Source organism: Macrosteles quadrilineatus, unplaced genomic scaffold, assembly GCF_028750875.1.
Source record: "Macrosteles quadrilineatus isolate MER2022 unplaced genomic scaffold, UCM_ALF_1.0 Scaffold_8__2_contigs__length_117827958, whole genome shotgun sequence".
NCBI lineage: Eukaryota > Metazoa > Arthropoda > Insecta > Hemiptera > Cicadellidae > Macrosteles > Macrosteles quadrilineatus.
The window spans coordinates 48844416-48866726 of NW_026542601.1; the positions used below are offsets into that span (position 1 = coordinate 48844416).

The 22311-nt window shown below is 35.5% G+C and overlaps 1 protein-coding gene across 1 annotated transcript in view; it reads left to right on the top strand.

The window, feature by feature from the left end:
- Positions 1 to 3487: 3487 nt before the first annotated feature.
- The window catches only part of LOC128999623 (RNA polymerase-associated protein RTF1 homolog), a 29441-nt gene continuing 10617 nt past the window's right edge, over positions 3488 to 22311 (top strand). Inside the window, exons 1-13 of the mRNA XM_054426212.1 lie at positions 3488 to 3678; positions 4615 to 4891; positions 5801 to 5987; positions 6135 to 6349; positions 9518 to 9654; positions 10398 to 10531; positions 10725 to 10817; positions 11617 to 11707; positions 12338 to 12469; positions 18067 to 18213; positions 19643 to 19737; positions 20444 to 20606; positions 22054 to 22173. Of these exons, the coding sequence (XP_054282187.1) occupies positions 3601 to 3678; positions 4615 to 4891; positions 5801 to 5987; positions 6135 to 6349; positions 9518 to 9654; positions 10398 to 10531; positions 10725 to 10817; positions 11617 to 11707; positions 12338 to 12469; positions 18067 to 18213; positions 19643 to 19737; positions 20444 to 20606; positions 22054 to 22173 (1869 nt within the window). The 5' untranslated portion in view covers positions 3488 to 3600. The remainder of the gene's footprint in view (positions 3679 to 4614; positions 4892 to 5800; positions 5988 to 6134; positions 6350 to 9517; positions 9655 to 10397; positions 10532 to 10724; positions 10818 to 11616; positions 11708 to 12337; positions 12470 to 18066; positions 18214 to 19642; positions 19738 to 20443; positions 20607 to 22053; positions 22174 to 22311) is intronic.

Consider the following 22311-nt stretch of genomic DNA (forward strand, 5'->3'; position numbering starts at 1 on the left):
AATCCGTTTGTTTGACTTTTCGTTTTAACTCAAAAGATTTGGTTATTCCCGCTCCACAGCTGTTTATATTTGCAACTCCTAATCTAAAACACAGTAACGGGTGTCTGTGATGAGTTGGTTGATTTTAGCCATAAAATAATAATATGTCTAACTGTTTACGTCCATATTTTGTTTGTTTCTTGTATTGTAAAATGCATAAGAGTATATAAATAATATAATTTATCAATCTCTAGAAGGTGGATATTCCCTACTTTAAGTAATTCTGGTTTGAAACGAGGTCAGGTTAAACTGGAGATACCTCGTGAGACAGGTATGCGTCAAGGTCAAGGGCAAAATGTAACTAGGATTGCTTTCAGAGCAGTGAAAGCCAGTTGAGCGGACCAATCATGTTTCGCGGTTATTAAAGTAGTAAATGAAAAATGTTTATAGATATAATTCAAAATACATATGTTCCCACACTCACACTCTGCACTGCTAACCTATACTACTTCTTTCACCACTTCCTACGTCGTGGATCTGTTTCCCTCCCTTCCCAGAGCATTTTAGATTGCATATACATTAATATGTAACTGCCACAGATGGTTCCCAGCCTCCGGAGTGTTCGCCTTTACCATTTACTTCACTACTTCCTACGTCTTGGACCGGTTTCCCTCCCTTCTATATTCTGTTGTTTTTTCCTTGTCTCTATGGTAATATTCCTCCAGAAATTAGGGACCTGCGAGTGTCACTGAGTGTATATAAGAGGGTTATCGCTAATTGGCTGATGGAGATAGGCCTCGACAATACAGAGTCGCTTATCAGCCCAGAATATCTCGTTTAGACCTAACCAACTGATAACTGGACTATCTTTTGTACCTTCTACAGCACTCTTACTTGACGGAATCCACGCCTCAGTAAAATTGGGAATCGAAGGAAAAAAATTAATGTGTATTGGTAAACAGGTATTGGATGTAATGCAAGCAATGAGCTCCCCTACTATTGAGTTACATTTGCATATGGTTGTTAGGTTTCACAGTTTTTTTTTTTTTAATTATAATTAAATCGTATAGTAAATTAATTGTTATGCTTATTTTACTAAGTTAGTGTTCTATTTTTTTTTATGTGAAGTGTGAAGAACTTTTATTTTGATTTTAAGCAGCCAAATAAGGACTCTATCACGCACAGGTCATTGTGACCCATGTGATATTTTTATTTGGTTCATGTAATGCTGCAAAATAATTTGTAAATAAATAATTTCTCTCTCTCTCTCTCTCCCTCCTTCCCATAACATGTTAGTATTGTAGATACATCAATGTAACTGCCACAAACGTTTCCCAAACTCCGCACTTCTCGCCTTTTCTACTTCCATCACCACTTCACTACGTCGGACCTAAGTTTGCCATTTATGAGATTGATCCATACGATGATTCAGATTCACCTATGAATCGTTTAAGATCAAATGTTATTTGTTATAACCTTATTAAGCTACGTAAATCAAATCTGTTAAATACTGTACCTAAGAAAGTATGATTTATCTATGACTGTACCTATTCGATCAATGGTCGTTTCCAAATTGCGACTTAAATGTAAACCTAAGACTCTCTCTGTATAATTTGATCATAGTTGTCATCATGCAATTTTTTTCCTTTTTTCCGACCCAACAAGAAAACAACTGTAGAAAGTGTAGTAGTCACACAACAAATATGAGTATTTCAAGTAGGCTGTTGGTCAACACATACACCTAAATACTTAGTACTGACAGCTGTTTCTATAGCTAAAGATTTATGGTCATAAGGCCTCAAAAAGAATACTATTTTTTCAATTTTATTTTTAACTAGCTGTAACCCGCGGGCTTTGCCCCGTTTAACTTCTTAATTTTCAAGATTATCTCGTTCGCATGGATCAATCACGTCCTGGTTGAAGTTTGTTCGCTACGCTCACTCACCTTTAGGTTGGAGCTCGTTCGCTACGCTCACTCACCTTTAGGTTGGAGCTCGTTCGCTACGCTCACTCACCTTTAGGTTGGAGCTCGTTCGCTGCGCTCACTTGCCTTCAGGTTAGCTCGTTCGCTACGCTAACTCGCCTCCAGGTTGAAGTTCGTTCGCTACGCTCACTCACCTTTTGGTTGCAAATTAGCTGTTGTCATAAATGTAAAAAAAATAATAGTGCTGCACCCTGTTGGTAATTTTTGTAACTTTAATGCTATTGAACATCACAGAACAGAACCAACTTGTTTAATTGAAACAGCTAAGATTCAATAATTTCATTTCTCATAAGGTTAACATGGGAAACTCCAGAGCCACTGGGGCGGAGCCCGAAAGGATTTTTGAAATAAGAATATGCCTATATGTTAATCGGAAATGTGAGCTATCATCATGCCAAATTTCAGCCCAATCCGACCAGTAATTTTCGCGTTCACTTGTCACAAACATACATCCATCCATACATCCATACATCTAAACTTTCTCATTTATAATATTAGTAGGATTAAGAGATAGTCATTAGCTCTAAACCAAGATGAAACTTCTTCTATTAAGTTATTTACCAAATAACTTAAATGCAGAAAGTCACTGGAAGTGTTAACAAATGCTGATCGTGTCATCAGCATAAAGAAGGGTTCTACATTGTACATTATGAGGTAAATCATTAATACCAATTAAAAATAACAAAGGACCCAAAACAGATCCTTGGGGAACACCGTATTTCAAGTAAACCTCTTGAGACTGAACACCATTAATATACACAACTTGTCTCCTATCCTTTAGGTAAGATTCGAAAAGTTACAAGGCAGCACCGTGAATGCCATAGAAGTGCAATTTTGAAAGAAGGTCTGAATATCTGCCGAATGTTATCTTTAAATTGTATACGTCCTGTTATGTCCTGTTATGGATTTGTCTTGTATTTTTTTAATATAAAAACATTATAAAATTCTGGATAGCTACAATATCCCTTGACCCTTGGAATTTCGTTCTCACTTCTGAAATGTAATATTTATGCAAATATATTTATGTATATTTATTTAAAGCGCTCACACCATGGTGATGGTGGAAGGAAAAAACATAGGTGTGCTATTCCCGTCATATTCTGACGTCACTCGGATTGCAAACAAAAGATCGCCTGATTGTAACTGTCAAATTAGTATTTGTATTTGTTTTGATTAGTTTGTTATTGTTTTTTATTATTATATGTCAAATTATCATGACATGATTTTATTTGGTTTTTATTGTTTTTATAATAATAAAAAACAATAACAAACTAATCAAAACAAATACAAATACTAATTTGACAGTTACAATCAGGTGATCTTTTGTTTGCAATCCTAGTGACGTCTGAATATGACGGGAATAGCACACCCATGTTTTTTCCTTCCACCATGCGCTCACACTCTTATAGTATAGAGTATTGAGTAAGTAAAAATTTTATGTTAATGTAATTGTAGTGGCAGCCTGTAATACCAAGTTCTTTCTGTTTCTGTTTTGAGTGTTTTGTTCTCTCCGTCAAACGCAAACTCTGCTTGAGGAGGTTATCGTTAGTAATTCATTCTCGTGTAATTCATTATTGACACCATCATTGTGAATTTATAAAAGACTTTCTTCTCAGATAAGTTTAATTGATAAAATCATGGTCAAACGTAAAAATCAAGTTTTACTTGATTCAGAGAGCAGCAACAGTGAATCTAGCGGAAGCGATTTGGAGACGGTAATATTTTCTTTTCATAAAATAACCTAGCCTAGGGCCTAATCCACAAATTCAAGGGTGTCATTTCTTTTTGTACTTGATACTAAACTGTAAAGTATTAGTCCAACCGAAGAGTTCATAAAACTTAAAGTAAGAATGAACACTCAAAAATGTAAACAAGGTCAACAGTTGTAGACTAGGCCCATCCAAAAATAAGAGTTTGATTATTGAATTTAAAGCTGAAATCATATTAAACCATTACTTACCTATGTGGCCACTCAAAACTCAAACCTCAGCAGGTTTTTGGCCTCACCAACAAGTTGCCACTTCTCTCTGTCTGCCATCCATTATGTCTCTGCTGCTAATTCAATCTCTGCTATTGCTAAGTCAATGCTATTAACCATTGACTTAACAACCCAAAATTAGGTACCTAACAAGTCTGAGTAACAATTAAAAAGTGTTCAAAACCTTTAGGCCACTGTTTGGTTTAGCCTAAATATTTATAACTTAACCACAATAAGCTAAGTATTAACTTGTGATCTTCAAATGAGGGTAGGGCCTAAGTTAATTCACTTGCTACTGTATAGGCTACAAGTTAAATTGTTAAAGTGGTTATTTAGGGATTAGTCGTCTACCATAATTTAGTCATATAGATACCGGTAGTTTATACAATTCAATAAGACGTTTTTAAAAGACGATCAAATAACTTAGATCTTAGAGCGCTTGATAGTGTGATCAATGTGTAGGTTATAACTTATGTTACACTTCACGGTGGCCATTAAATGAGAAAAACTAAAACTGGTCAAGCAAACCTAAAACATAACCAAAAAAGTACTGTATCCCGAATTGAGGAGATTTTTTTACATAGCCTATACCATTCCACCTGTTAGATTTTAAAAAGAAAGCCCAGACATAATGTAAGCTTAAGTTTAAAACTTACTTCCTTATTAATTTCAGGAGCTCTTGTCCCTTGCTAAGAAAAAGAAACTGAAGAAGAGTGATGATGAGTCGCCCACAGAATCAAATACAAAAAAAGCAACAGCTGCATATTCTGACTCAGACACTTCATCTGGCTCTGATGATGACTGGGATGCAAAGGGAAACAAAAACACCACGAAAAAGAAGAAGAAAACCAAAACCGCTCCTAAAAGAACTGTATCCAAATCTACTGATGAAGAGTCTAGTGATGAGGAAGAACCTGAGAAAAACAACAAAAGTTCAGAACCAGAAGAAGGTAGCCTGCACTTTATTTTTAAAGTAGATCCTTCACATACTGGTAGGAGGTTGACAACTCCTACTTTGCATTTTCTTACCCTCTCAGGCCTTTTCTGAGGATTTGTAACTTTCTTCTTGCCAATATAAGCTTATGTTACTGGTATGCAAGTTTATGCATTTTCTTTTTATGATCTTTGATTAAAATTGCTTACAAAGTGGTTTTTTTTTTAAATTTAATGTGTAAATTTAAGTTTTGTCTTTGGTTAAGTTATTTGTATAAGCCTACCCTTATTATAGGTTACAGGTATTTGTAGGCCTAAGGCCTATTGACAAGGCCTACAGTGTTTTGAGAATTACAAGGTAGGTACAAGGTAGTTCTTATAATCCTGCTACTAGGAGGTCACGAAAATTGTGGATATTTATAGGCATGCAATGTGGGTGCGATACTCCCTGGTGTGGATTAACGTCCGCACTAGTAATGACTAAGACGATCCTCAGTAGGGTACTATCCCGATAATTAGACCAATTCGTTAGACCTAATTACAAGGCAAATATGTGGTTTGGATTTCACTAAAAACTGTAGGCCTAGGTACATCAGTTGCCATTGGCTGTATGGGCTATTAATTAACAGCTGTGTCTAAGGAACATGTTGGCCTTAGTCACCTTGTCTTGTCTACCTATGTGGACGGGCAAATGCAAGGTTAAAGAGGCCGCCAACCTGTTTAGTAAAAAGAAGAAGGCTACTAAAATGAAGTTCACCTTTAGTTTGAAATTTGCAAATCATCCAATAGTTTTACAATAATTTACCATTCTAAAATGAATTGCAAACATGTTCAATCTAAGTAACTTTGATGTTTAGGCTATTTAATTACATTCACCGGTAAGTTAGCTATGAATTCTTTACCCTTAACATTTTTTTTGTGTCCAGGTGAAGTTTCTGACTCGGACGAGAGTGATTCAGATTCGTCAGATAGCCAGGAGGAATTCAATGATGGTTATGATGAGAACCTGATGGGTGATGAAGAAGATAGACGTAGGCTTGAGCAGATGACTGAAAAAGAAAGAGAGCAGGAAATCTTCAAGCGCATTGAACAAAGAGAAGTGATGAAAACGAGGTAGGCTATAAACAGTTCAAAACAGTCAAAAAAATATTTTTTTCTACTAAAACTTATGATTTAACAAAACTTTACTGTCTACATCTACATTTTTTTGTGTTTTCTGTTGTCTAGCTACTGTGCACTAAAATTGTATACTCTTTTTAGGTTTGAAATAGAAAAGAAACTACGTTTGGCGAAGAAACAGGAAATGAAGAAAAAGAAGGGTGGCACAACAATAAAGAAGAGAGAGGAAAGAATGGACCCAAAAGAGCGTAGCAAAGAGAGGAAAAAGACTGTTGAAGAAAACCGAGGAAAGGTTGATAAAAAAGCACAAGCTATGAATCTGTTGAAAGCTAGAAGAGAAGAAAGGAAAGAACGAGGTTTGTGCTTTATAGTTTTGACTTTGACATCTTTGTAGAATTGTTTTGCTGAACCGAATAAAAACTTAAGTTATTGCTTTAATAAATTGCCTTAGGCCTAGCATGAAAAAAATAACTGACCATAAAACAAACATATTAGGTCGAGCCGAGCTTTTATGGTAATTATATCGACCTCCGGACCTCACGCGAAATTAAAAATTTCTTTTTTCAAAATGGTCGAAATTTCACGCTGATTTCAAAAATGATTGTCGTTTTTTTCGGAAACGTCCCGTTTTCCCGGAAAATGGGAAAAACGGGAAAAATATTTTTTGCTCAAAACCCATGTTGTGGGTACTCAAATTATGCGGAATTTCCTCCTAAACAAGAATATGTAAATTGTATTACGATCGGACCACTTACGAAGTGTGGTCTTAAAAAAAGCCACATTAAGTAAAATGATATTAAGTAAAATATCACCGAAAAACAGGAAAACGGGAAATTTTTTTTTTGCTCAAAACCCATGTTGTGGGTACTCAAATTGTGCGGAATTTCATCCTGAACAAGAATATGTAGTTTTTATTACGATCGCTTTTAAGTAAAACATCACTGGACAGGTTAACTAACCTAACATAACCTAACTTAGGTTTAAATTAGGTTAGGTTAGGATAGGTTAGTTTAGGTTAGGTTAGGTTAAGTAAGGTTAGGTTAGGTCAGGTTAAGTTAGGTTAGGTTAGGTTGGTTTAGGTTAGGTTGGTTAGGTTAGGTTAGCTTAGGTTAGTTTACTTACAATACTTACCTATTCTAACCTAATCTAAACTAACCTATCCTAACCTAACCTAAGTTCGTAAGTTAGGTTAGGTTGGGTTAGTTAATCAATAACATGAGTATTGTAAGTAAACTAACCTAACCCAACTAAACCTAACCTAACCTAACCAAACTTAATCTAACCTAACCTATCAAAACTCGACCTAACCTAAACCAACCTAACTTAACCTAACCTAACCTAACTTAACCTAACCTAAACTAACCTATCCTAACCTAACCTAACCTAATCTAAACCTAAGTTAGGTTGTGTAGGTTAGTTAACCTGTCCGGTGATATTTTACTTAAAAGCGATCGGTTAGGATAGGTTAGTTTAGGTTAGGTTAGAATAGGTAAGTATTGTAAGTAAACTAACCTAAGCTAACCTAACCTAACCAAACTTAACCTAACCTAACCTAAACCAACCTAACCTAACCTATCTTAACCTAACTTAACCTGACCTAACTAACCTAACCTAACCTAACCCTAACCTTACTTAACCTAACCTAACCTAAACTAACCTATCCTATCCTAACCTAAACAAACCTATCCTAACCTAACCTAACCTAATTTAAACCTAAGTTAGGTTATGTTAGGTTAGTTAACCTGCCCGGTGATGTTTTACTTAAAAGCGATCGTAATAAAAACTACATATTCTTGTTCAGGATGAAATTCCGCACAATTTGAGTACCCACAACATGGGTTTTGAGCAAAAAAAAAAATTCCCCGTTTTCCCGTTTTTCGGTGATATTTTACTTAATAGTGGTCCGATCGTAATACAATTTACATATTCTTGTTTAGGAGGAAATTCCGCATAATTTGAGTACCCACAACATGGGTTTTGAGCAAAAAATATTTTTCCCGTTTTTCCCATTTTCCGGGAAAAAAGGACGTTTCCGAAAAAAACGACAATCATTTTTGAAATCAGCGTGAAATTTCGACCATTTTGAAAAAAGAAATTTTTAATTTCGCGTGAGGTCCGGAGGTCGATATAATTACCGCTTTTATTATTGTGATCGCAATTAGCATCTGTGAAGATGTGAGATTGAAAATTAACGATTTCACTACAATCCCTGATGATGTTCACAGTATTGTCACAATCGTGTGAAACGATGACTGCAGAAGATGTTCCAAATGTCACCGTGACATTGGAAGTTCAAGAATCTTTATTGCCATTGATCCATGCATTCAGACATTGGCATAGTCATTAAATTAAATAAATACATAAAGATTCTAACAATTACAAATACTTCTAAATTTAACAGTTTCTATACAGAGGTGAACAAACAATAACATAACATTAAATCTTTAAGGTAATCTGAGGACATGATAAATATTCGTCAATTGTATGAAATGGATTGGCAATTAGCCACTCAAATAATTTAATTTTAAAGTATCTCATAGAAAGTTGGGCAGTGTCAGGCAGTTTATTAAAAAATCTCACATAAGTTAGTTAATTTTGAAGCAGTTTCCTGTGTTGGCTAAATGGTGGCTGTAGAAGGTCAATTTTGTTTAGGCTATTCCAAAAAGAAAGGTAAATTTTTTAAGATGATTACAATATCAGTACAGGTTATGGGGGGGGATTAAGTACAATATTATTATTAGCCAATTGTACCGTTAGTATGAGTATGACAGTTGATATCTTAAAAAATGAATACCCTCCAAATAAACTCAGTTTTGGCCAGAGACTCGACCCAAGTAAAAATGTCTGGCCTGACAACCCCTAACGTCTACTACAGCTGACAAACAATTTCAAAGACAGACAATAAGCAAGGGGTTAGCATTTGGATCAGCAGTGGCGGTTCTATAAGCTTCTCAGGGGGGGCTAACAGGGGTGTTCCAAGGCAAGAGGTCTGGGGAAAGCTATTTGGTGAAATTTTAAACCCATTTTAATGTCTACAACTCTGTCCAAATATCTCTGTTGAGTTTTCATTAGCCTATAAATGTATGTGACAATTTATATTTCCAGGGTCCAATTACTTATATGTCCAGGGTCCCCCCCCCCCCCCTTGGAACTGCCATTGTGGATCAGGGAAAGTTGTCGGGTTGTAGTTTCGGATTTCTACTTTAATAAAAACAAGTAAGATAGTATTTCTATATTTTGTGTTTTGGCTGTTTTGTGACACACTACATAATGCATCACAATCTCGACTTAACATTTTAGGTAGGGAACGAATAGTCACGAACGTGACGCTTAGCAGTTTCAAGGGTTAAATAATTTAATTTAAATACATCTTTGATTTAGGCTATCTAAGAGCAATTTTTAGTAATAGGGTCTTTACTGGTGTCACATATTTATTTGTTAACTAGGCCTAACTCATATTTTTATTGTCAATGTTCATCAAAATGTACTGCTTATTCGCTCATAGTCCTCTTAAAATTTTGCAGAGGAAAAAGAAAAACAACAGAAAATCGAGCAAGACAAGAAGAAAGAAGAAGAAGAAAAAGAAAAGGAAAGAGAAGAGGGGGATAGAGGAGAAGAAGGTGATGACGACGACGCAGCTTCAAGTAAACCTAAACTTAAGGTGAGCTTGCAAAGTGCTTGATGAAACGTCGTATGAAGTGGAACTTTGTGACATGAAATGGTAAACCAATATGGATTGTATAACACCTCCAGTCTAAAAAATCCAAGCAAGTTATGATAATAACCATCCACACAGATGCAAATGTTGCCAATCTGAATATTGGCCGCCAGGGTAGAAATGCCACACTACTGTAATCTGAAACCACTATTCTTTGGTAAATAATTACCAAACTATGTGGTAATAACAACCAACACTGGGTTTCACACTGGTTGTGTCATGATCACACAGATGCAATTAATTGTCTAAAATTTCAACAGAAGTCGGTCGCTTGGACATGGTCAGGTTGGGGGTTCTCTACCGGTACACAAAAACACATGTACGACATTGTATACATATATTATGATTAGATGTAATGTTCTCGCGGGCGGAAACAAGTCCGTATTGTTTAATTGTACCGTTGCAGGGGCCAGCTGGGGAAAAAAACATGTATATATTTTGTAATATTTTGAAGGACTTATTTAATTAAAAATCCATGGAAGAATGCATTTTAGTCATTTTTAATAATTAGTTAAAGAAAAATTTTTTTATTGGCGCTATTTATGTCACTGGTTGAAACAGGATAAATAAAGATTTTTTTATTTGTTTGGTTATATATGTTATTCAAATTTACACAAACGTAAAACTGTTATTATTGATTCAGAAGCTTGAATGTCAATGAATCATAACCATGACATGTTCGGTAGGCGTCTGACATCTACAGTGACGACAGTGGCAGTGGCAGTGACAGCGAAGGGAAGGAGAAGAACAAAGCAAGATCAAGAAGCAGCTCCAGCTCGTCCCATAGTGATTCTGACTCAGACAGTGGCTCGGACAATAGGTACATACGGTATAATTTAAATTATATCAAATTTATTTTTAAATTTAGTTCCCTAATGCATAAAACTCAAATAAAAAAAAAATTATAAACAGTTTTTTTTGCACATTAATTACAGTTAAGAAACCCATTCACTATTTCTTATTTAGTCCCCAATCGCTAGTGGTTTGTAACAAAAAATAATTTCCACTTGCAGGTCTGTGGCCAGTTCAAAAGTCAAGAAAGTGCAGTACATTTCAACAAAAGAGGAACTCAACAAGATTAGACTTTCCAGGCACAAGATGGAGAGGTAATTTGTATTTTGTACCACCACAACCACAAATTTATGCTGCACTCAGTACGATTAACAAGTAGTAAGAAACAATGTTTGCAGGCTTGGAACAAAGATTTAAATTTACTTATTTACTTACTTGATACTTGATTCTTGGTGATCTTCCATTGGTAGCGCAGCTGCGCCGTGGTCGTCAGTTTTTTATGGCCTATCTTTCTCTCAGATATTTTTCAATAGAATTATATGGCCTCTTCAATAAATATTCTTTGAATTTCCTCTTGAATTCATCTTGATCTTCAATGTTTTTGATATTTAGAGAGATCAAGTTGTAGATATTAAGCTTAACTTTGGTCCGCCCTTTACTAAACTTGAGTTGACTTGATTTAGATGAATGTTGTTTTTTTTTTGCCTTGTTGAGTAGTTGTGTATTGTATTGTTTTGTGGAAACAAGTTCGGGTTCTTCTTAACTATTAGGGCATATTGCAAAATAAATATTGCTGGCGCCGTAAGGACTTTTGCTTCAACAAAAAGGGTTTTACAATGGGCAAGGTTATAAGAGTATTGTATATAAAAATATCCCAACTTTTTCTGCAAACTCAATAGCTGTCTATTGTTAAGTAAGTATCATAACTAATTATTTCAGATTTAATTTTATCCTTTTAACATTTATTATATTGACCTCCACATGATCATTCAGTTTTCTTAGCATTGAGTTGTTTTCTGCTTTTGTTAGCTTTGCCCTAATTATCCTAATGTCGGTTTTAAATTAATTAGATAAAACAGGTTGTAAAGTCTGTGTTGTTTGTACTTTTTACAGGTTTGTTCACCTGCCATTCTTCAATAGGGTTGTAGAGGGTTGTTTTGTCAGAATTGGAATCGGCAATCATAACGGAAAACCAGTTTACAGGGTGAGAATCTTACAGTATTGATAGTTATTATGTGTTTGTGTGTTACTCTGTTTTTTTTTTTTTTTTATAATTACAGATCTATAAATAGATCCAACAATCATTACATTCCATAATGGTTTTCCAACAAAACAATTCTTCTGTCCATCCAAAGACAGGATTATTTATTTATTATCTGAATTTTTATTTTGTTTCTTGTGTTTTATGTTGTTATTTATTTTTGTTAGTTTATGTTGTGGTATTTAAAGATAGTGGATAAAATTAAGCAAAAAGGTCAGAAATATCCAAATAAGCTGTTTAACTCATTTTGTTTTTACAAACAAATTATGGTTATCATGGGACCTCATTAGTTGTAGCCAACATCATGCGAATAATCTCCTGTCAGTACTGGGCATTCTCAGCGATACACACACATTGTATCCTCCTGATAGATGTGAAAGCAACCTAATTAATACCAAGCCATTTGGTACACATTTTACCTTTATTTTATGGATCTGGAATTAAATTAGTTTATTATTACAATGAATTCGTCAAATTATATATTGAAGCTCTTGATAGTTTTTGCTTTTAGTCTGTGACGATCGATGATCATAGAAATGTGCTGGTAGCTGTAAAAGTTCATTGTTATCGCAGGTTGCGGAGATCAGTGGTGTGTGTGAAACCGCCAAGATTTACCAGCTGGGAAACACTCGTACCAACAAGGGTCTGAAGCTGAGACACGGAGCGCAAGAGAGAGTGTTTCGACTGGAGTTTGTCAGTAACCAGGTATGTGAGGCCACAATGCCTGTAGTTAGCCCGACTTTAGAATGTTTATGTTTTTCGCTACTTTTCCATATGACAAAATAAATTAAAAATTAAGACCTTGTTTCTTTAACATCTCCCGCGGTCGGGTAGAAATCATCATTGTTTTCCTCAATCACGGAAAAATATGGAACTCTCCTGGAAAAAATACGGTTGTGTAGACATCAGCAACTTCCGTGATCGTAGCAAGATTGTGAAAAAACCGGCAGAAATCACCATTGTCTTCCCCGATTGCAGCAAAATTCTTATCGTCTACTGCGGTCGAGTGGACATCATTCACCTCCGCAATCGTAGCAAAATATTAAACATCTATGTTCCCAAAGACATAATCATCGTCCTCCATAGCTAAATCCTGGACATCCTTGGTAGTGTTTAAATTCTTTTTTCCCGCGATCACAGAAACATCACTGTACACAGAGCCATAATAGCAATATGTAGAACTTCTCCCGCAGTTGTGTTAACAGCACCAATACTGGGACGGGTGGCATCGTCCTGTAATCCAGCTACTAGGAGGTCACGAATTGTGGATATTTATAGGCATGCACTGTGGATGCGATACTCCCTGGTGTGGATTAACGTCCGCACTAGTAAGTACTACGACTAACTGCAGTACTATCCTGATAATTAGAACAATTTGTTAATTACAAGTAGGGGTGTGCGAGTACTCGAAGCTTCGAGCTTTTTGGTCGAGCTTTTCATTATTCGGCTCGGCTCGAGACATTTTGAAAAAGCTCGAAGTTCGAGCCGAGCTTTTAATACCAAGTCAAAACGAAAAAAACACTTAATTTGGGTCATAATTGAAAACAATGTTATCACAATTCTACATTGTTCATGCATTCGAGGTTTGATAAGCACGAACCTCAGATCAGTCAAGACGCAATGATTATCGATCGTAATTTTGAGGAGATAGGAAAGAGACAAACTACCACCTATCGCGTTGTCTTTCTATTCTAACACAGCTATTCGTATCGTAATATACAACGCAGTGCGAGTGCGTGATTGGCTTGTCGCTATGACGACACACGGTTGCCGTGACAACCTACAGTGCGCACTGAGCACTGCGCCTTGTGTGGGAGGGGAGATTATACCAACAAACTATTTCAGGAATTCTATTTTGGGACGGATGAAAGATAAGGAAGAAACAAAAAGTGGTCACGTGTGCAAATGTAGTGGGCGACACAATAAGGCTGTAAACAGTATCGTCTGTCGTTGTTCCTTGTTTGTTTACTTTTTTCAGATTCCTTATCAAACGCCCCTATCTGCTATCTCTCTTTCTTTCTCTCTCTAACAATGTACTGATTAAACAGATTGTGGTTGACGACTTTAGTTATTTTTAGTTCAATCAATCCCATAACCTTTCTAATGTTTATCAAAATAATTAATTATCTGTTTTGTATTTTATTTCCTTTAAACCAACCCCTATTTACCATCTGTATTTTATAGAATAAAATGTTTGTTTATAAAGTTTGACTGGCCACACAATTTTGTACCTATTTTATTTTGTATAAAGTAACAGTCACCTTGATGATTATATGTATCAATAAGTGATGCAAGCTGTAATGAATGCTTTTTATTATCAAAAAAAGTAATGAATTATTATTTTTTTATAATAATACATGGGTCATTGAATACCATAATGTGATGTAGTTTCCTATTTGTAACTTGCAAATAATAATAATCTAGTTAATTCTGGAAAATGAAAAATAGTGATCACATTCATAAACCTTTTGTCAAAACAGCAACACGGGTATAAGGGTTTATTGTTTCATAGGGGTACAAAGGACGTGTGTGTTTCAAGGACAGTGTTGGGCCTCCCGGTGTAGGGGGGAGGGGTGGTGGTGAGACTGCAAGAAGGGGAGGGAACTGGTTTTGGCTATTTATTGATTAGTTGCCGACCCTTCTAGATAACAAAATTGAGTATCTTGGTCTACAAATACTCTTTGTAAGGTAATTTTTTTCCCCCAAGTGAGTAAAAACTACCTTCCTATATAATGACATTTTCTCACTAATTATATAACTTCAAAATTTGAACTATGAAAAAGTAACCAAGTCCAGCTGAAAACATAATCATAAATGAGGATATTTTTGAAATACAGAATAACTAATCAAACAAAATTTTTAACACTTTCATTTCTCAACTTTTTTCCTTGAAAATGTCAACAGTTTTTCACTTATTTTTAATAAAGATTATAACTTATAATTGTTTTAAAGAAGTCCAGATGTGTGAACTTGAAGAGCAGACAAGAGACATACGTCACTGCCACAAAAACTCTTCTCTACTGTGAATGAATGAACTGTACTGTTTATTGTGTCTGTGTGAAGCCCCACCCACCGTCTAACGGGACATGGGGGAGGAAAAGAAAAAGTTTGGCAGAATTTGCCCTTGTTCTAAAGCCTGGTTCACATGCCCTCCCTCACCCTCGGCCTCAGTCGCTTGCAGATTTCCATTACACAAGAGTGTTAATTATTTTGAAATAATGTAAATGTTTGAATTTGACTATGATGAGATCTAATAAAGTTTCCTCTAATTTATAAATAGGCTTAACTTTTTAAGTATTAATCTAAGTCATTTGTCAGTTTTTGTATTTCTTTAAAAGCAATTGCAGTTATACATTAAAAAAATTACAAACGTCTTGGCCTACAAATACATTTTGTAAGGAGAGTCTTTTCTTTAGTGAGTAAAAACGATCGCGGTCAAGGAATGAACTGTGCTAAAACAGCACATTGTCAATGTTTACAAAAGTATTTTACTGAAACCCTGGTATTTTTTAAAGACATTGCATAATAGCCTATGTCGACGTCTGTGGAGAAAAGTATGGCAATAGATAGGTTTTACTTTTAGCCTACAATATAGATTATGTTTTGGGACTAAAATCTCCAAAAGACCAAAAGAGTGCTTTTAACAAACATTTCATAGTTTTATTTAGCAACAAAAGTGTTGACTATGTTCCCGATTATACCAAGAACAAGGTTCGGCAGGCAGAGTGGATTCACTGTGAACCGGCCTGCCTGGCCCTTATGCACGACGTCACTATAACCTCCGTGTAGGGGTGTCAACAATGGATCGGAACAATCAAAGTTTTGAACCTGTCTGTAACCTAGTTTTTTATACTTAAATACTCATTATTTATAAACAAACACGTCCTACATATCGGATCTCGAATCACGATATTTATCGATACCCTTTCCACCCACAATAAGCACATAAAACGATCAAAGCAATCGTCATTTGCTCCATTGAAACACGAAAGTCGATTGGCTGACATGGTAGTGCACTGACGCCTCCTGACCAATGAGAACTGTTGTTACATACTTTTATGGTCAACATTCACCAATCGTTTTAACATTACAAAATCGACACGGACTAAGGCTTATAATATTTTTCAATAAATACATTATGTTATAGTAGCACTTAAAACTTCACTAAACTCTTTAATCAGGTAGATAGTACATATCAAAATATGGATCTACTTTTTGGCGCAATATAAAGCAAGCCTAACCATATGACGATGTTAAAGTTTAATGGTTGAATATAATTTTTCTAATTATGCGTATAATGCAGAGATTATTGAACTGAAAATTTCGACGATGTACTAAAAATAAAAATAATACATCTAAATGTCTGACTTATTGATACAGACATTGTTTAGGATAATTAATTTCGTGTTGGCAGGACATTCGCGCGCCGGTTGTCTCTTGAGTTGAGTCTGACATCTTGAAATGTAGATTCGTAGATTGTGTTGTGCAATGCTGAAGCTAAACAATGTCCCCGGCACCGTCGCTGTTTTGAACTAGATAGTTTCTAAGTTGGCTATGAAAATTGTTAACCGTGATGACAAAACTAATACTGTAGCTATACAGTAAATAAATGCTAAAATAAAATATTTATCCCTGTCGGATGTCGGTATCATCGGAATCGACTTTTGACAATCGAGTCTTGGTACCGATACCAATGTCCAAGTATCGGTGGTATCGATGACGATAATCGAATCATCTCTTTTTACTAGTAGAGCTGTATCGTGACGTAATCGATGCATCGGGATTTTGATGCATGCTGGATCGAATCGGGATTCGATGCATCGCACTCGCACACCTACACCACTGCCACTGCCTATCAGTATCACCCACCCAGTCCCAGTGTCAGCTCAGCTGTCGGCGCTGTCGCTGTCAGTGAAATGGATGACGCAAGCGATGTCTAGGTTGCCGATTATTAGTAGGCCTAGTATGTCAATATTTAAAGGGGTTAAACATTTTCCTTTCTTACTATTTATTTGTCAAATATCATCAATGAAAATAACGAAATCGGCTTAACGTCTACTACTCAATTATTATGCACTTTTTTAAGAATAAAAAGTTTAATAATTTAGATAAGGTGACGCTAGAAAAGCTCGGCTCGAAAAAGCTCGAGCTCGAAATTTTTTTAAAAAGCTCGGCTCGGCTCGGCTCGAGGTTGAAAATCACTATTCGCACACCCCTAATTACAAGGAAAAATGTGGTTCGGATTTCACTATCAACTGTAGGTCCCTTAGTTGTCATTAGCTGTATGGGCTATTAATTAACAGTTGTGTCGTGTCTAAGGAATATGTCGGCTTTAGTCACTAACAAGACTACAAGATCGCGCCACTCATCCTACACTCATCCTTCACTCATGTTTGGGTTAAAATACGCACATAGTGGCGTCCCCTATCTTAAATAATTGAATTGAATTGAATCGTCTGGTGCAGTAACAGAAAAATCATCATCGTCTTCTGTATTTGCGGCAAAATCCTGAACAACTCCCCCTATTGTGCAGACATCATCATTATCCTCTGCATTCGTGGTAAAATCCTTAACGTCTAACACAGTTGTGTCATAATCAGGTAGGCCTACACTAACGTTATCATCGTTTCTACGATCACGGCAAAACATTGAACATTTCCTGCCGTCACAGATTTTTTATTTTAGTCATCTGCGATTGTGGAGAAAAAATAAATTTGTCGATCCCACTATCTTCATAGGCGACTGGAATCTTCTAAAATTTTCTGTTTGGCGTTCGATTTTTCGAGCCTGTAAGCTGGGCTCAACTTGGCATGAAAATCAAGCCGCTCGCAGACCTCTAATATACTCTAATATTTTTGAGGACAACTTATCCAATTTTGATGAAATTTCGTAGGAGTAAACCTACTTATCCATCCAAATGCATTTGTGAACCAGCATGATAGGATTATGGGATTGGGCATTTATTGGGGGCGGTGGTTTATGGGGAGAAAATCGGCATTTCCCATTTTTCACACTCAAAACATAACATTTCACAATTAATTTCTAAAATATTTTGTGGAGCTTAAAAAAAGCTAATTTAGTAAGTGGTATATTGAAGTGCTGTTGTAGGCCTACATTTAATGGTTACGTAGAACATTTCATAAAACCGTAAATATATAAAGTTTCCATGCTATTCTTAAGAAAAATAGTTGAACTGTTTTTGTTTGCTGTGCTTAAATATATTGTGATCAAATTTAGCAAATGTATTTATTTCATACTTACTATATTACACAATCAGATTTTAAAAGTGGTTTGTGTTGCAGGAGTTTACAGAATCAGAATACTACAAGTGGCGGGAGACATGTGCCGTACAAGGCATTTCCATACCCACCGTAGACGACATTGATAAAAAACTCAGTGATATCAAGGAGGCATTGATCTACGAATTTAAGGAGGAAGACATTGAAAAGGTTTGTGGAATTTCTACTTTTTAGCTATTTATTCTTTTTCTTTCAGCTCTAGAAACAATAGATTTTTCACTAACGAAACAGTTTAAACCCTAAGCCCAAGTAAAGCTTGGGGCATCTTGTTAGTGGCCATTAACAGAAAGAGTATTGGACAATTTGTTGACCAATTGATTAGTCCGTCAAATATAACCTAAGTAAAAGCAATAGTGTTGGCATGTTGTTCCACTTCTCCTGGAAAGCCGACTGTGAAAAGCTTTTATTTTCTTGTTGTCTTTGTTATATTTAAGTTTAGTGAAGATTCCATGTTATAGACCATGTTATACTATCTAGAATCTATGACCCTTTTTTTTGTTAACGAGGTCTATTGTAACATATGTTATTTAATGACCAATAAAGATTTATGATTATGATTTATGATGAGTGTAGCATTGCGGTTTTACCGTCAGTGTAGTGTTCCGTAGGGTGCGTAATCCATCGAAATGTGGCTTAGCTGTGGGAAGGGCCCACCCCCTTAAATAAACAGTGTCCGGCTTGGGTGGAAGTTGACAGCATTATTGAGTTTAATAGTTATTGCACAAACAGCACCTTTTTTGCTTGTTTTTACATTAGTATAGGTCCCCTCGTCCTCTATACAGAGGACAAGGACAAAGATAATTATTTTTTGGCTATTTTTAAGGGTGAATATGAACATGTCAGGATGAATTGTATGCAAAAAACAAAATGCAAAAAACAGCATACCGCTAATCTAAAAAAATAATAAGAAAACAAAAAAAATATTCCTGCCTCAATGGGTTAACCACCTCGTGATACTTTTTAGTAGGTTTGTTATTTTCAGGGAAAAGCCTGTGGCTTAGGAATACTTAAGGGGTGGATACACAACTGACTCGCTTAAGAAAAAAAATACCAGCATTTGGTAGCACACAAAAAGTTCAGACCATAGTGTTTCTAATGAAGCACATAGCCTGACAAATTGTTATCAAAGATGTTTGTAGCTTCTTTTGACGTTTAATTTCTGTCCATATAGGCTTTAAATGCTTGTGCATGGAACTTTCAAGTAAAGTATAAGGTGATTTGGTGCGATACAAAAAAAAAACTTTAGATGCTTTGGTTCCTCAGTCTGTTGTACCACCAACTGAGCCACCGGCTCACCAAGTCTTGTGAGCCATAATTTTTGCTATCAATTATTAGTCTTCAAGTACGGTATAAAATTCAATAAATGTTAATTATTGAGGTACAGTAGGTTAATTGGTTTTTTTAATTTTAAACCTTGACAGTCAAATTTGATTTCCTGAAGACTCTTATTAGGTGTAGTTTACGCTTAATAACTTCATAGACTGTTGAAAGACCACAATATAGCCTATTTACTAATGTATAATGATTGCCCTCGAACAATGATATGAAATTTAAATCTGAGTAATTTACACAATTTCAGATTGTCCAAGAAAAGGGAAGATTCAAACAAAACCCTTACAACTACGCTATGAAAAAGACTCAGTTAATGAAGGATAGAGACATGGCCCAGTCTAGGTAAGATTCAATGGTTTGTTGTTTCAAAGTTCTTGGTGATAAAATCTTTTGTGTCCTTTAACAATTTGATTGACAATTTGGTCGAGTGCCCCAGTGAATTTCTGTTTTGTGTACATAAAACATTATTTTAGCCTAAGCTAAAATTGGTCTAGCTTGGGCCTATTTTGCCTTGACTATCACCAACGGTATTTAAAGTAACTTTAGAATCTGATTGGAAGTTACCCTGTCACTGGTTCAAAAAGGAAGTGTAAATAATCTTTTTGTAACATAAAACTAACCAATTTTATCTTCAAGCTTCCCACTATAGTTTCTTGCATGGACATGCTTGGCTGGAATACAAACTGTATAAATATTATTTAATCAAGAGTGGCCTAACATTCCGACTCTCTGCCCAGGAAACAGCATGGTAGATTGTGGTCAAGTCTGGTGTGTAACTCATGGGGACTAAGCTTTCCATTTCAGAACTTGGAGGAGTTAAGGGAATGGGTAGATTTGCACCAGGGATTTCCAGAGGATGGATTTTTTACCAGAAATATTTCTACTTTTAATCATATTACACAGTGTTGTATACAACAAAAATTTTACTATGAGAAATTGAATTTCTGCGTTCATCAGACGAGGCATAATGAACTCAACAAGTGATGGGTAAAGCATTACTTGGGAGAGTGTGAAGATGAAACCCTTATACATGTGTGGGTTGTTGTAGAGGAGACGAGGTGGAGGCTGCCAGGATCATACAACAGCTGCATGATCTGGAGGAGAGAGCCGTGGAGTTGGACAAGATGAGGACCTCCACCATCTCCAGCATCAGCTACATCAATGACCGCAACCGCAAGAGGAACGTGGAGGAGGCGGAGAAGGCTATCATGGTAGTCTTTGAACCTATCCTACTATTCTATCAAGTTTTTTTAATAGCTTTAGGCCAAGGTTTTTTAATGGATTTTGTGGCATCATTGAATATGGGTAGAAAAACCTATATTTGAAAGTAAAGCCTATTGACTAGTAAGTGATTTTTAGAAAACAAAAGAGTTCAGATAGCTTACCTGAAAAAATTTAGTCCAAGTGCTAATCACTCACAATAAAAGAAAAAAGAACGCAAAACATAACACTGAAATTTCATCCTGAAGTAGGACAAGGACTTCTTCATAGAGTAGGTTGAAGAGAAAAGAAACTGCTCTCTGAAAAGTACTACTTCAGGACAAAATATTATGTCATGTTTTATGTTCTTTTATTGTCCCCATATCTATTAGCCCCAGGACTCTCTCAGGTAAGCCAGTTGAACTCTATTCATTTTCTAAGGATAGAACTAGTAATTCCAAGTTGTGGCCAGTTTTAGGATAACATTTAAGGAAGTGAAACCAGAGGCAACTGACAGAGCGTGCTGCTGGTACAAATTACTTATTCGTGTTGAGTACACCAACTTGTTAGCCATGCCGAACGGGAGGGTAATCTTATTGTTAACTCCCAGCGTTTTAATAAACTATAAACTAATAGCATAAGGAAGAAAAATGTATGGGAGGAAATAGAACTTTAGTCTTTAGCTCAATAATTATAAATAGCTTTTTAACTGTGTCATTTTTATTTAAAAAATAATAATTGGCTGCATCTGCTAGTATGTATTTTATGTTTAAAAAACTAGTTGAAACAGCTATTGAATGTGTTTCTGATAAAATTTGATATTCTTCCTTAACTTTTGTTACTTTGATAGTTGGATATGACATCAATGATAGGCCTACTGTAGTTGACAATTTAAATTTATCCTTTTCCTTTTAGTTTGGCTTGGTTGAATAAAATGTAGGCACAATCGACAGAATTGGGCAATTGTCATTACCATTTTCTGTCAGTAGTTAATTTTTATTTTGTATCACATTTCAAAACTGGCTGCATGGTTATAGCTTTAACATGGTAAAAAAATGTTTTGTAATGTGTCAATTGACACTAGAATCTCAAATTCATTGAATTTTCAGAAAATATAATGAATTTGCAATTTGACTTACAAAATTTGACAATAGAATTTTCAGCAAAAAGTTGCCGCATCAATGTAAATAATGTAAGGTTATCGACGCATTTACTTGAAAAACTGTTAGCACATGAAGTACTGTGAAATAATAATTTTATTCCAGCATAAAAAATGTAGAGATGTGGAGTAGTACACAATTCAAAGACAAGCCAACCAGCAAGCTTAAAAAGAATTATCATACTGATTCTGGTATGTGTTTGTGTGTTAATTTTCATTGCAATACAGAGTCAGCCAATTAAAGAATTATGTGCCTTTTGGTACCATAACATAGGTTGATTTTCCTATTTCATTTTTAGGAAGAAGTAAAGGCGAATAAGGGCAAGAAAATTGATGACCCGTTTACAAGACGTAGTACGAAGCCTACAATGGTGTTCAAAGCACCTGATTCAAATCCCCCACCTCCTCCTCCAGATGTAGTAAGTGGAAGTTATAATATTTTTAAGTATTTAATTATTTAAAGGTTTAAATTTGTATTTCAATTTTAGAAAAATTTAAAGTTTATGTAGTAGTGCAATTTATGTAGGCTAGTTATAAAGTTGTATGATGTTAGATTT